This window comes from Seriola dumerili, unplaced genomic scaffold, assembly GCF_002260705.1.
Source record: "Seriola dumerili isolate Sdu_G_001 unplaced genomic scaffold, Sdu_1.0 BDQW01000128.1, whole genome shotgun sequence".
Classification (NCBI taxonomy): Eukaryota; Metazoa; Chordata; class Actinopteri; order Carangiformes; family Carangidae; genus Seriola; species Seriola dumerili.
The window spans coordinates 1,010,759-1,025,452 of NW_019174383.1; the positions used below are offsets into that span (position 1 = coordinate 1,010,759).

Below are 14,694 nucleotides of genomic sequence, written 5' to 3' on the forward strand. Positions count from 1 at the left end.
GCTTATGTGTCACTATGACAACCGCTGCACCCACACCCATCTCCTTAAAGCCAACAAAGCCAATAACTTTGAAAGCCTAGAAGCTTGTGTGTGTGTGTGTGTGTGTGTGTGTGTGTGTGTGTGTGTGTGTGTGTGTGTGTGCGCACGTGCAGTCATGTGTGAGAGGAGGCTAGAGACACAGAACAACAACAACAACAAAAACAGATTAGATGAATTAATAAATCACTCTATTCCTCCAGTGTCAGTGCGCGTATGTAACAATTTCCTCCTAAATAACCCGGCGCACTGAGGGATGTACGACTGTATGTGAGAGAGGACACGCCATTGGACATTCACCGTTTGACTGATGAGGTAATACGGCCGAGGATGCGGGTAATTGCTGTGGCAGATTGGGCCTCGGGGTCTGTACAGGTTGTCGGGGGAATGAGAAGAGGCAGCTGGCCCACGCTGAGGTGAGCGGGTCCTCTGCCCTTGTGTCAACAGACGTCCTTCAATCTCACAATGTTTGTTTGTTTGTTTGTTTGTTGACAGGAAATGCCAGTGGAGGAGCTCAGCGCCGTCAGACAGGCGCTACAGGCCGACCTGGAGACGTCCATCCGCCGCATCGTGGACCTGCAGGCCGCCCTGGAGGAGGTGGAGTCGAGCGATGAGAGCGATACTGAAAGGTATTGGACTTTGTCTGTGTGTTTAAACTCAACAGTGGTGGAAAGAAACTAAGTACATTTACCTGAGTAATTTCTTTTCCTGCCACTTTATAGCTGCTTCTACAGAGTTAGATGTTACTCGCCTTCATTTATCTGGCAGCTTTAGTTACTAATTAACTTCACAAATTAAGATTTTTACATAGAAAACACATGAAGACTTTATAAAATATGCAGCTTTGCTACAGATGAAATCACACAACAGCACAAACAAGTGGAGCTGAAACAATTACTCTATTAACGAAGAATTAATTAGCAACTACTTTGATTGTGAAAAGTCATTTTTGATGTACAAATCCTCAACATTTTACAGTTTCATATCTGAGAATTTGCTTCTTTAAGGTTTTAAAAACTTTTAAAAATAGTTTTAATTAATAGGTTTCGGATATGAGGTTGGACAAAAACAAGCATCAATGTGATGAGCAGTTCTTTCTTTCTTTAAGTTCCTGTTTTAAACTCTGTATAAATCCTCTGCTGTGATAAATATTGAGTTTAACGTGGTTTTCACACATAAAAAGTGAAAAAAATAAATGGAAAATTGGGTCTGAAGCACATCAAGACTTACTTCCTGGATCAGGCCTTGTGCCCCGCCCACCACCTGCCTGCTCCAGGTGGACAGGTGAAAGAGCAGAGAGTATCAAGATGGTGAGAGGAGGAAACATCAGAGAGACTTGGTCAGACCCAGACTCAGATGAGGAGTCTGTTGAGACCAGAACCAGAGACTAGCAGACGGATCAGAACGGTTAGCATAGTTAGCATCTTTTCAGAAGTTAGTGTAGTTAGCATCTTTTATTTATGTATGTTGTTTGTTAGCTTGTAACTGGCAGTGTTTGACACAGTGTTAGCAGTTGTGCTAATGCTAACACTCTCTCTCTGTACTGACCAGGTTTCAGGTTTATTTAGCCCCGCCCCCCTGTCCCCACAAATTGCCAGGATTGGTTCCTTGGTGGAAACACTCAGTCATGGTGTTGCTTGTATTATATAAGAAAAACATCATATGGATGTTAACAAGTTTAAAAACCTTATTTTCATCAGAGGGTCTTTAATGAATCAGTTAATTAACTGAGAAAATAATGAGCAGATTAATCCATAATGAAAATAATAATTAGTTGCAGCCATGAAAGAAATAGAAGTTAAAGTCAGCTGCTCACACATTAATGCATCAGTAATAATGTATATAAACTATAGTCACAAGGGCAGTTTTACTTTTAACTACATTTCCTGTTTGTATTTAGGTACTTTTACTTAAGCAACATTGTCAATGCAGTACTTGGAGTATTTTACAGTGTAGTATTGGTACTTTTACTGAAGTACTTCCTCCACCTCTGACGCTCACCCTGTCACCACTCTGCCCTTCACTCCAGTGTTCAAACTGCTGTGGAGTCCCTGACTCGAAAGAAAGACCTGTAAGAACCTCATGAGTGTGTGTGTGACTTGGTAGTGTGTGTGTGTGTGTGTGTGTGTGTGTGTGTGTGTGTGTGTGTGTGTGTGTGTGTGTGTGTGTGAGTGCGTGCGTGAGTGTGTGTGTGTGCTTCTGACTTTACAGTATCTGGCTGCACAGGTGTGTGGGTGTGACCTGAACGTCGCATCAGACCTTGAAGTGTCATCATTAAACGTCTCATTGTAATTCATTAAATGTGAAAGAGAACGTGGCCTGTTAGAGGAGAATTCCGCTTTAATGTAATCCAGGTTTTATTATTGTCGTGTCGGCCATCGTGTCTTTCACTAATAATAACATTATACTCACCAAAGTGACGGCTGAGATCTGGGAACGCGGTGATGTCATCACGGATCAAACAGAAGATCGGGCAGGTTGAGAACAACCGTTTATCCTGGTTTATAAACCAATGAAAACGAACATTTGAAATGTTCCCTGTGTGTGAACTATAGTTTTCACCTTTTATTCAAAATTCAAGGTACCAAAGTTCAACATGGGGAAAAATAAAGATTTGATCGGTATTTGATCTGAATTCAAAGTTCTCAGTGTTTAAGCAGAACAGGCCCATGTTCTGCAGCAGGGGATGTTGGTCACATTCACTGTCTGCCTGTTGCCTTCAGGGAACTACACTCTACACATTAACAAATCAATTACGTTAATTATGACATAAAAGAGGTAGAAATTTAGAATTTTTGAATTTGTGGACAAAACAAAAAGGCCGTTTTACATGCAGCTTCCTTACGTAACATGATGATAGAAAATAATCTGAAGTTCTCTTGTCACTGCAGGTGAACAGAACCACATTGATTCCACAGGGCAGGTTAGGATGAACTGACACACTGAAGGTTGTGTTTGAATTAATTCAACCAAACTTCATGTGAGTTTTTATTCATTCAAACTAGTTTCTTTGAAAAAGTGAGTGTCGTTATTGTAATCTGTAGTTTCTCACTCGTAAATGATCGACATCCAAACCATGAGTACAACTGTTATATTTCTGATGGTTCCAACATATCTGTGTTTAATTAATAACACATCAGCAAATCATTTGTTCAAGTTAGTCGCACAATTAACGACATACGTGAGCGTCCATCACACGAGTCCTGTTAAAGCAGGAGCTAATCTGTAAACCGTGATGGATGTTTACAGCTGTTTACCTTTGTTTGATTAACCTGCAGGTTCGTTAACAACCTGTCTGATCCTCTGACTTCACCTCACCCTCAGATCTCAGCCGTTAACTCGGTGATTAAAATGTTAAGAAAACGGCTGTGGCTGAGTGAACATGGCTGCCTGCATGGCTACTAACAGTCCATGAGCCATTTCTCCATAAGAGCCTGAAGGTTACAAGTCATCTTTAGATCTAAGATGATATAAAGTATGATGTTACTGTAGCGTCATTTGCACTTTTCCTACTTTTCCATAAGCACCTGAACACATCGAATCCAACAGCTGCTTTAACCTCTGATGCAACTCTCTTATAAATAACAACGTGCTGCTCAGTGATGGATTATGCTCTGCAAGCTTTAAGTGATAATCAAACTGGCTTGAATGGAAACCAGTGGCCACCTGGCAGGTAGGAGAGTCGCATCAAACAGCTGATGGTGATGTAATGGAGGAGGAGGAGTCTCCATTCAGGCTGTGACGTGGTGATAAGCTGTGACTTTGCTCTGCAGTGACTCGGTGTCCAGCGCTGGCTCCATCGGGACGGAGGATGTCGGCGAGGGGATTCGTCACTGGTTAGGAGTTCCACGAGGGGGGTCCCGCGGCGGGGGCTCTCCCTACAGCAGCCACGGGGGGCGCCAGTCTGTCGCTGACACCATGAGCACCTACAGCTTCCGGTAAGCCCCGAGATCCAGTATCCATGTTTGTAGAGCCACGACGATTAGCCGATTGATCGATTAGTTGATCATAAGCAACTCCTTTGATCCCTGGATGTTTGTCACAATGGACTTTATTTTGAAATGTCTCTTCTGTCCCTCTGAAGTTCTTGCGTGGATCCTGATGACGAGGGCTCTGAGGCGGGAGGAGCTGGTCCCAGAGGCCTCGGTCGGGCCCCGTCCTCCTCGGCCCTCTCTGAGCTGCTGGACGGACTTCGTAAACGCAGAGCCGGCGGCGACGCAGGCGATGGAGCGGGCAGCGCCGTCTCCCTGCCGGTTTATCAAAAGACCGCAGCCTCAACTCTGAGGCGAAGAGCTTCAGCCGTCTCTCTCGGCGCTCCAGACGACCCCCAGGAGCCCCGGCCGGGCCCCAGCATCCTCAAACCGTCGTCCCCGCTCCTGCCGCGCGCCGCCAGCAGCCGCTCCATAACCGAGTCTCAGCCGTCTGCCGCCGCCAAACTCTCTCGCTTCAACTCAAGCGACTCCCTCACTTCGGTTCCCTCGCTGCCTCGCCTCTCATCGTTGGCTTCCTCCCTCGCCACTCGCCATCACCCTCCCTCCCTGTCCATCCCTGAGGAGGAGGAGCCCCTGCGCTCCGTGACAACTCCCATCCAGCGTTCACCTCAGCCACTGAGGCGATGCATGCTGGGTAGTCTCGTCACAGAAGACGGGGGTGAAGGCTCTCTGGGTTCAGAACCCATGGTCTTCCAGAACCGCCGTCTGACGGAGGATAACGGGTGTGATGACGCAGCGTCCGACATCCTGCCCGCCATCCGGAGAGCTCAGTCCACCAGCAGCCTGGCCAGCTCAGTCAGGGGGGGCAGGAGGTCGCTGAGCGTCCACTTCGGAGAGCTGCCCCCCTCCACCCGCAGCAGGAAAAGCTCTGAGTCGTCCAGCTCAGGCGGCTCAGGAGGAAGTTCCCAGGGGGCGGGGCCAAGACACAGGCACGAAAGGCCGCAGGGAGAAAGACTGGAGGCCGAGGGCAGCGAGGGCGGAGACGTGGCTTCAGTCATGAAGAGATACCTGAAGAAGGAGATTGACTGAACCAGATGAACTGAGGTCTCAGGTGTGTAGACGCGGGGTCTGCTTTACGACCACTGGGGGGCGCCAAGTGGAACATTTTCAAATTCGACAAAGTTGGAAATCTTTTTACTTGCCTCTCTGGGGTTTTTTATACAGATTAAAAAACTGTTAAAACAAATGATCCTGATAAATATTTTTTTTTTGTGTTGCCTTCAGGGCTTCCGTAGTTTCTAGATCATAGATTTTATTACCGGAGATAGTGGCCCGGCTCTATCACTTTGTTCCAGACTGAATTATCTCAGCGACTGCTGGATGTATCACCAGGAGGTTTGGTTCAGACAGTCATGCTCCTCTCAGGATGAATTGTAATAACTGATGATCCTCTGAGTTTTCCCTCAGCGCCATTATGAGGTCAACATTTTAATTTGTCCAACACTTCGGTGTGCACTCGCTCCTAAGTGCTGCTTTGGGAAACGTAAAATTTTTAGTGTGTTGGCAGAAATGCTTTTAAAGATCGTTCATTATCAGGGAATGGATGTGACTGAACTCTTAACCCTAAAAACCTACAAGAAGCTGTCATTCATTTCATCCTGCGGTTGTGCGTGTCACTCGCTCGGAGAGGAGCTGTAGCATGATTCATAAATATCTGAATATCCGTGTATTTTTAGACCCAGTTCAACTTTCAGTGAAGTGATTGTGAGGTGTTTGATAAACACAGGCCCAGACCTGTATCTGCGGCCGCATATGCACACGACACTTCTCGCGTCCTCTTTTCCACTCTGACCATCTCGTCTTTGTTTCTTTTTTTTTTCCCACCATCCTCTCTGTGTGTCCTCATCCAGCTGTGAGCTTCACAGAAACACTGACGACTGCAGGAGCTGCAATCAAGGCTGAACACGATACTTGAGGAGCCATCAGGGATGTTTCTTCTGATTCTCCACATTGATATTTAATCCACCTGAAAATGCATTTGTTCAACTCACAAGCACTAAATCTACTGTATTTTCAGATAAGCACTGTTTGTATATGAATAAAATGGAAAATGAAAAGAAGTTCTTGTGAATTTATTCCACCTGTCTTCCTTATTCTGATATTCTCTGTGGTGTTAGCGAAGCTGCCACCAGCCAGGTTAGTTTTCCCACCTCTTTCATCTATGATCAGTTATCTCGACAGCTGTTGGATGCATTGCAGTGATATTTATTGGAAACGCTCATCGTACCGAGATGATGGATCCTACAGACTTTGATGACTCCCTGACTTTTCCTCTAGCGCCACCAGCAGGTCAAATTTTCACTTATCCTGTGATGTATCGCAGCATTTAAAGAAGCTATTTGTATGTTTTTCTCTGCTGCTGAATGTGGTTTCTTTACAGGAGCAGGTGGAGGTGATCGTCGCTTCGACCATCGTTGCATTTATAAGACAAGAGTTTAAAATACGTCCTCTGAGCAGCTACATCTTCAGGGCAGACTGGAAGCTACAGTGAGTCGCTATCAGAAAGTGACGAGACGGGCCCGAGCTACTGGGTTAGCATGCTAACAAATTGGTGTCGCTTGAACCACTTTTGGACACAGTTTCTTCTAGACTGGTAAGTAAACAGCTGTTAATGCTAACGTTAGCTATGTAGCAATAGCAAAATTAATAGCTTCTTTAAGAGATTGGTTGGTACTGAATTTTTCTCCCTGTGTTTTATTTTGAATGGACAGAGACCTTTACACTGGAGGAGCTTGAATGATCCAAACAGCGTCTTAGCTGCTAAGTTCAGCTTCACAGAGCTGCTCGTATTTCTGTGGACTCTTTTCCAGTTTGTACTGTCAGTATCATCAGCATCATTCCTCTGGAGCAGTTTCCCTGCTGGATTTGAGGATTAAAGTTGGATAACACGTTTCAGCTGTGCAAGTTAAATAGCCCAGAAAACTGAAACCCAGCATTTATGTTACCCTGCGGAGCAGCAGCAGAGAACAGCGAGTCTACTTAGAACTACTTTATTGAGGTTAACAACAGATAGATAGATAGTCTGTCGATCACTCCATCTTTGTGAGGCGCCTTCATTAAGCGTAGGCCTGTGTGAAGACAGGATGTAGGACAGGATCCCAGAGTGAAGCCAGCAGATGGTTGACGACTGAAGTTGAAACTTTTCATTTGAGCCTCCGTGGACGTCCTGGAGGTCGATGGCGGTGGAGATGCGGAGGAGGAACAGGACAGAACGCAATAAAAATAAAATGATATTTAAAATGGAGCATCCAGAGACTGATTGGCGTGAAGAATGAAAGCAGAGAAATGATATTCATATTGTGACTGAGAGAGTGTGGGAAGCAGAAGTGATGGAGAAAATTGGAGCAGGAGGAAATGGAAGAATCTCACCCACAGAGGAATGAAGCCACAACGTGAGGAGCAATGTGAACTTTCGCCAAAGCTTTTATTTATATATTTTTTCATGCTTTTATGAATTCAGAGAGAGTCTATTGAACACTGTGTCGCTAAACGGCGACACATGTGTTTTGTGTTCGCACAGTTCTTCACACCTGGGAGCTGCCCAGTGAAACGCTGGACTCACAGCAGCTGCAGGAGTTGAGGGTAAAGTAACTCGACCAAGGACACAGCTGATGAACAGACGCCAGGACAGAGAGAGAGAGAGAGAGAGAGAGAGAGACATCCAGCTTCTCCACACTCATTTTCCAGCCAGTGAAAAGCATCAACTAGAAATGTTGAGAAACTCTGGAGGCGTAAACTGACTCTCTGACCTTCTGTCCGTGGTCAGTTCAGTTGAACGTGGCATTTCAGACTTACAGTCTCTTGATGAAGTTATAAGAGGGAGGTTTTTTGGTTGTGTCTGGAGGTTAGAGCTGCACTGTCAGACATGTTTCCTGCCCCCCCCCCCCCACCACACCACACACACACACACACACACACACACACACACACACATCTGTGCTCTGCGGGAGCCGAGCCAGAGTTCAGCTGGAGGTAACATTTACTGTAAGTAACTCCAGTCAAAACCATCTGCAGCAGATGCACGTCCGCCTGTTCTGCAGCACAAACTCTCCTCTGTGTCACGGCCAAAAACAAACACCACTGAGACGCAGTCCTACGGCCACTATTTGAAAACGTATTTTAAAAATGGGAATACATTCCTGGATTCCATCTTCAATTTCCATTTTCTTTTTCCAGCTGTTTTTCCTGTTAGCTACACTGTAACAAAAAAATAATAAAAGATATTGTCAAATGACTGTCAGCAGCGGCTGCCAAACAAAAACCGTAAAATTAAAGTAAAATATCCTAATTCAAATAAAGTGTAAAAACAATAAACTTACAGAAAAGGTCCATTAATATTTCTACAGAGAAAAACTAAATTCTCCTAAATTATTATGATCAAACTCCTTCAATAAAGTGACGCCACTAAAGTTTCTGCAGAGAAACTTTTTCCTAATAATAAAATTAAGTGTAAATCAATGAAATATTAACACAAGCTTCATATTGTAAAGTAAACCTTTTGTTTTGGAAGACAAAGTAAAAAATACTGTGTAAAACATTAAAATCATCTCAAACTTCAACTTGCAGTATTTGTGTCAACATTGAATCTTTAAGTGTAAAGTAATGTTAAAACCTGTAGAAGCACAATCTAAATACAATATTTACTGATTCAGATTCAGATCAATTTTCTTACATTTCTCATAAAATATAATATACTGAAGAAATGCTAATTAAACTGTTAAGTCTCTGTATGTAGTCTTTCAACTAAAGTGGGGTTGGAAACTTAATTACAAATAACATACGCACCACTATTGACTTTATAACACTTTTATTTAATATATTCAGATGTAAATTTACAATATCAAACAATTATTGACAAATAGTTCTTCAGAGCTCCGGGATGATCTGAAGAACTAAAACTGGCATTTCTCCATTGGTCTATCTTGCTTACATCAAACACCTGAAGCTCATCTTCAAAACTCTGCTTGTGTTAAACAGGCTCGCTGTGCACCCACCTATGTAGGAGCATACTGACAATGTGCCCTTAAAATAATGCAGAAATATTGTGCCATTTACTGAAGACCAGGTTTCTGTTGGTCAATTTAAACAACTGGCTATTTAAACAACGTGTGCACTGGATGGAAAAATGAACAACTGCATCAGTCTGAAACTAGCAAAGACACTTGAGTTGCGCTTTACGCCAGTGAAAGAGTCTCATACACTGAGTCAGTACAGTCAGTCAGTCAGTCAGTCAGTCAGTCAGTCAGTCAGTCAGTCAGTGCTGCTGCAGTCCAGCCACAAATCTGACCACATAACTCTCTTCTCTGAAACTTTCCCTGGCTACTTGTTGTTTTCAGAATACAATTGAAACAATCCTCCTCTTGGTCACAAAGCACCTGCTGGTCTGGCTTCACAGAACATCTCAGACATGCTGTTAGTTTACAATCCCAGCAGATCACACGCTGGAAATCTCAGTGCACCTGTTGATCTCAGACTCGCCCCGTCAATGTGTTCTTTTAAAACCAAACTAAAGACCTTCCATTTCTTAAAAGCTGGAGGACGGTGCTTTTAAACCAGAAGCACTTCATTCTGTTCCCCACCACCTGGTGATGTATTTTCACTCCTGGTTCTTCAGCATTATAATAATCTCACAGGTGATGTGCTGCTGTGGGTCCTTGGCCGTGTTAAATACAGTTGGACACACCAAAAAATATCCAGTTATATCTCAGAGCTGTTGCCTTTGAATATTTGACATGCTTCTTACTAATAACTTCCATGCTGTTGAGATCAGTAACTGCACACCATACTTCTCAGGGAGGGTTCTAGTACAGTGACGGCCATCTACCCTGCACACATCAATGTTCACATTCACTTCAGATCAAACCAAAGATATTTAACAAATAGTATGATGAACTGTATATATTATGTTACTGTATAGAAGCACAGAGAACTTAACATAAACTTGGATTCATTCATTCATGGTGTATTCCTTGGTATTAACTGAATAACACATTAATTAATCAGGGACAGAATCAGCCTAAATTGACTAACAGCAATAAGGATCAACAGATTTTTCAGGGCTGATTCCGATTATTAGTAATCAAAGAGACAGAAATATTCAGAACTGATGCCAACACAAATCTACTGCTACATAAAGACACTCACCATGACTTTCAAGTTTCTATTATTTTATTCTATTTTGTCCAACCCATTTATATCAACAAAGACAGGCTGAATAACAGAAACATCTGTATAAACAGTATAATCCTTATGAAGGGCGATTTTATTACAGGGCTGTTGTATTAGACTTTATCAGTTTTAGCTAGATGTTCCTAATAAATTGTCAGCTGAGTGTACATTAATAATTATCAGCTGTGTGCACAGGCTGCAATAATCCTGACTGGAATGAATTGATTGCTTTTGGTGCTGTTTTCACCTGGGAACTGATACTGGCTCCCTGGCAGCCTAAAGATGTTGTTTAATACTTTTATCATATATTATTATTATCATTCCCATATAAGATGTTTTACCCTCCTCTTCCCCTTTTAAAAATGTAGCGCAGTAACACGTTTACTTAGAGTACATTACCTTTCATTAACAGCAGTGAGTGACCGTTTACGTGCTGACGTCACTGTAGCGTCTCATCGCCAGTCTCTGGAGTTTCTGTTTCCGGTAGAGTTTATTGCTGCTCCATCTGAACACAGTTAATGTTGTTGTTTTCTTCATTACAGTGACTAACTACCTGCTGTACAAGTGATCTGCGTTAGTGTAATGCGCAACGTTAATGTTGGTTAAGACATTGTCCAACATAGATACATACATTTTTAATTACAGATAATTACTGTCATTTTACATAGATCTGTATGTAATTTAAGAAAATAGAAAAAATACTGTATAAATAAAACAGTAATTTTTCTTTACAAAAATGGGAAATAAATGTAATTCATTATTATTGGCATAATGCTTAAAATAAAAGTTTGGTTGTTAATTCACAGATCATTTCTGTAATTTTACAGACTTTTGTGCACAATTTAAAAAAAAAAAACAGAAAATTACTGTTAGAAAACTTAGTTATTTTCTGTAAAATTACAATTTTTTTTTTTTTTACAGTGTAATCGATTAGCTTAGTCATTTAGCCTCCCTTTTGTATATAAAAAAGAGTTTTATGTTGTTTTTGTAAATCCATTTTTAAATCTGAAGTATTTATTGGTGGATTAATCGTTCATTTATATTTTTCTTTTTACTCAGTTAAATGTGAACGCACAGGTGTGATACACGTATTTTTTACATTAAGTGTAACCTACACTTTCCGTAGACGTCATTATCTCCGACGTACATCGCACGTAAACGTCCTGCTTGTAGCTGCAGAACTCACCTGAGAATCATCATGTTTTTAGGTTTTCTTCAGTACCACAGTAATACACTGATAGTTGCCTGTACATTTATGAGTATACCGGAAACAGGAAGTGCTAATAGTGAATTTGACATATTTAAGTGGCCAAAATGTAAAATATATAGGCTACAAAACGGGGCTCAAGTGTTAGCTCACAGTGTGAATCCATGGCAACATTATACTTCCTGTTTCTGGTAAAAGTTCACAGCTGCTCATATAAGTGACGACTTTTAAGATTTAATACAACATTATCATAAAAGACTTTGTAAATACTAATAATAATGATGAAGATTTTTAAGCTTATATTGATACTGGAGAAATCCAAAGACAGACAGCTCTGTCTGGTTATAGCTGATGATGGTTTTATTTAATTATTTACTTATTCATTTTTAGGGGTAGGTTGTAAAATAAGGAGGTTAACGATGTTGCATAAATTTTTACCTTTACATTCAAACTGATGAGGGTTTTGTGAAGCTGTTAAAACAACATTTTTCTTTGCTCTGTACGGACAGAGGAGCCGAGTGTCCCTCATGAAACCTTATCTCACACTCAGATAATCCTCCTTCAAAAAGCTCTTATATTAAATGTTTTCCCTCCTAATACCTTGGAGGAATTCTGGATGATCCCCTCTTTAACTCGTGCACTGAACTCCTCCAGCGGTCGTAACAAACCTGCGACCCACTTCAACACGTAAGTGTGATGAAGTCTGTCATACATTAGTGTTCACTGATTGGCTCTCTGCGTCAGTCTTGACCTAATTATCTTAAGTGGCTCCTCTGAATTGCAGATTCCTGCAGAATCTCATCTGAATGTTTCCTGACTTTAACGAGGCGACGAGCCCAGACACAGACATTTATACTGATCCAGAGCAAAAGTAAGAATCTGATTTAAGCTCAGATAGAGTCACTGTGTGGGTGAACATGATGTTTATGTCTCTTTAACGATCAACTTCACATTTTACAAAGTGTATTTGAGGAGTTTTTAAAGGGAAGCTCAGACACTTACTGTACATGAAGTGCAGCTTCCCTGCAGGGACTTTTTTTTTATTTTTGGCCGGTTTCTCAGTTTCTAATCTTTCATCTCAGGTGAAACAGAAGAAATAATTAAACTCTGCAGTTTCTTTTCGCCTCTTTAAAATTCTTTATTTCATTCTCACTGTGTGGCTGGTCACGCTGCTCTGAGATGTCTGTTCTCCCTCAACATCCTTTTATCTCAGAGTAATCACTATTATAGTTTGGACTTTATTATTTATTATTAAGTCAAGATGACCAGATTTCTGAAATGAAAGCCAGGGACATTTCCAGTCAATATATCATTAAAATGTCCAGTGTTTTTATCTATGAAATAAAAAGGGGAGTTGTTGTAGCTGTTGTACTGTAATAAACTGTTGGGAAGGTCAACTGATAGAATGAGTAGGTCTGCTGTATTTTTATTGGATCACTCAGAAAACCTCAAATAAAACACAGAAGAAGAGGAAAATATGGAGCTTTAAAGGCGACTGTACATGTGTGCGTCTCTTTCTGTAGATATGAACAGTGAGTGAAGCAGCCGGTTCTCATCAGCAGCTGGAGAACAGCTGTGCGTCAGGTAGGAGAACCTTCCTCTGTGATTACATCTCTGCCGCCGCACGTGCTCAGATGATGTATATTGAGCCTGATTGTCCTCACTTGTAATTGCCGTTTGATTTACAGTAATGGCGCTGCACCACAGAGCCGGTGTCTCACTCTGAGATTGACTCCTGCGATTGAACGCACCGTTAACGGCTGCGGATAAATCCCGTTCCTGCTCCCTGAGTCCTGTTAATGAAATTGATGAGAGAAGGCAAATAAAATTAAAACCAAGCACTTAATAATTGATGCGCCGTCCCTTCGCTGGATAATACAGTCCATAGATCAGCGAGCGGTTGTTTGTGTGAAGCTGGAGCTGCGTTATCGAGCGCTGTCTGACTGCTGCAGGCCGCTGCAGCCAAATGTGGCTTGTTAGGGAATCTTAACAATAGAGGAACTATAGAGGATCCGCACTTTAACAAATCTTCACCGCCTCAGGGCGTCTGACAGTGACACACACACACACACTGCACCAGGCAGTGTGTGAGTGTGTGTGAGAAGGACCTTGTATATATGAGGGAAATAAATGCATTGTGTGTTTTTGTCCTGGAGCTGATATGGGAGGGTTTGTTGGTCAAGTCCCAGACAGGTCGTGAGTGGAGGAGGACGCTCAGTGTGTAAATTGTCCTGCTCACTGACCTCAAATATGTCTCCCAGAAGCCTTTGTGAACTTGGCATTGTGTGTGTGGGCCGAAGTGAAGTCTGCGTTAAGTGGTAAATGTGCACAACAGAAGAAGAAGTGGGAGCAGGATGTTGTTTCTGTCTATTGCTGCCGTTCTCTTTTTTATTCTGTTTTCCTGCTCGTCAGCAAATCTGTCGGTTGACCTCAGGTCCTCGGAGCTGCAGCAGAAACATCCACCAAGAAATTACCCAGACTGCACGTGGCACTAATCTGCAGTTTATGCACCGTGTTCCCTGGTGATGGTTTCTGTAGAGAAGGAAGTGCTACCTTTTTTACTCATGGGAATTATTTTCAGCAGCAGATTAATCCACAACTGATGCTCTACAGAGTATTTGTGCGACACTGTGACTCACTGATGTGTTTTAATGGTACAATAGAAACAATGGAGCTCTGTGGCTCAGAGGAGTCCGTTATATCAGACTGTAGAGAGACACACACACACACACACACACACACACTGCTGGTTAGCAGGAGACCTACATTGTTGATTTTGAAAATTCAGTCCATTCAGTGTAAAGCTCAGCGCCAAGGCCAAACACTCCTACACACGTCTGTCCGATCCAGTTTATTATCTAGATCTGCACCGTGTGGTACGAAGTCTGATTTATTACATCAAGATCCAAAACATCATTTCCTGACACGCTGATGAAAAATGCCCAAATTCACAATGTTTAGGAAAGTGATGGATCTGGCTCTTTAAGCGGATCTTCTCCACCAAATTAAAAGGGCTCTTCTGTGGACCGTGCCCCCTCCCTCCATCAGGCGCAGTGCAAATAGGTTCAGTACTTTTTGGGTAATCCTGCTGACAAACAAACAAACAAACAAACAAACAAACAAACATTCACTGGGCAGTGCAATGATATGAAGTGTCTCCAGTGGGACAAACAGTAAATACACCTACAGACACATTACAGTCTATGTAAATAAATATAAAACAAACAATAATCAATATCAAATCTGAGGTATAGAAGCAGAATAAGTGCATGTGCTCAGTTTTATTGCACA

At 42.3% G+C, this 14,694-nt stretch overlaps 2 protein-coding genes across 2 annotated transcripts in view; both read left to right on the plus strand.

Moving 5' to 3' along the window:
- myo18b (myosin XVIIIB) overlaps positions 1 to 6,045 on the plus strand; it is a 36,804-nt gene extending 30,759 nt beyond the window's left edge. The window contains exons 39-42 of the mRNA XM_022748728.1: positions 532 to 665; positions 3,810 to 3,974; positions 4,121 to 5,079; positions 5,879 to 6,045. Coding sequence (XP_022604449.1) covers positions 532 to 665; positions 3,810 to 3,974; positions 4,121 to 5,057 — 1,236 coding nt within the window. The 3' untranslated portion in view covers positions 5,058 to 5,079; positions 5,879 to 6,045. The remainder of the gene's footprint in view (positions 1 to 531; positions 666 to 3,809; positions 3,975 to 4,120; positions 5,080 to 5,878) is intronic.
- A 1,159-nt stretch (positions 6,046 to 7,204) lies between these two features.
- Positions 7,205 to 14,694, plus strand: part of sez6l (seizure related 6 homolog like) — a 66,839-nt gene continuing 59,349 nt past the window's right edge. Inside the window, exons 1-2 of the mRNA XM_022748729.1 lie at positions 7,205 to 7,241; positions 7,549 to 7,610. Of these exons, the coding sequence (XP_022604450.1) occupies positions 7,205 to 7,241; positions 7,549 to 7,610 (99 nt within the window). The remainder of the gene's footprint in view (positions 7,242 to 7,548; positions 7,611 to 14,694) is intronic.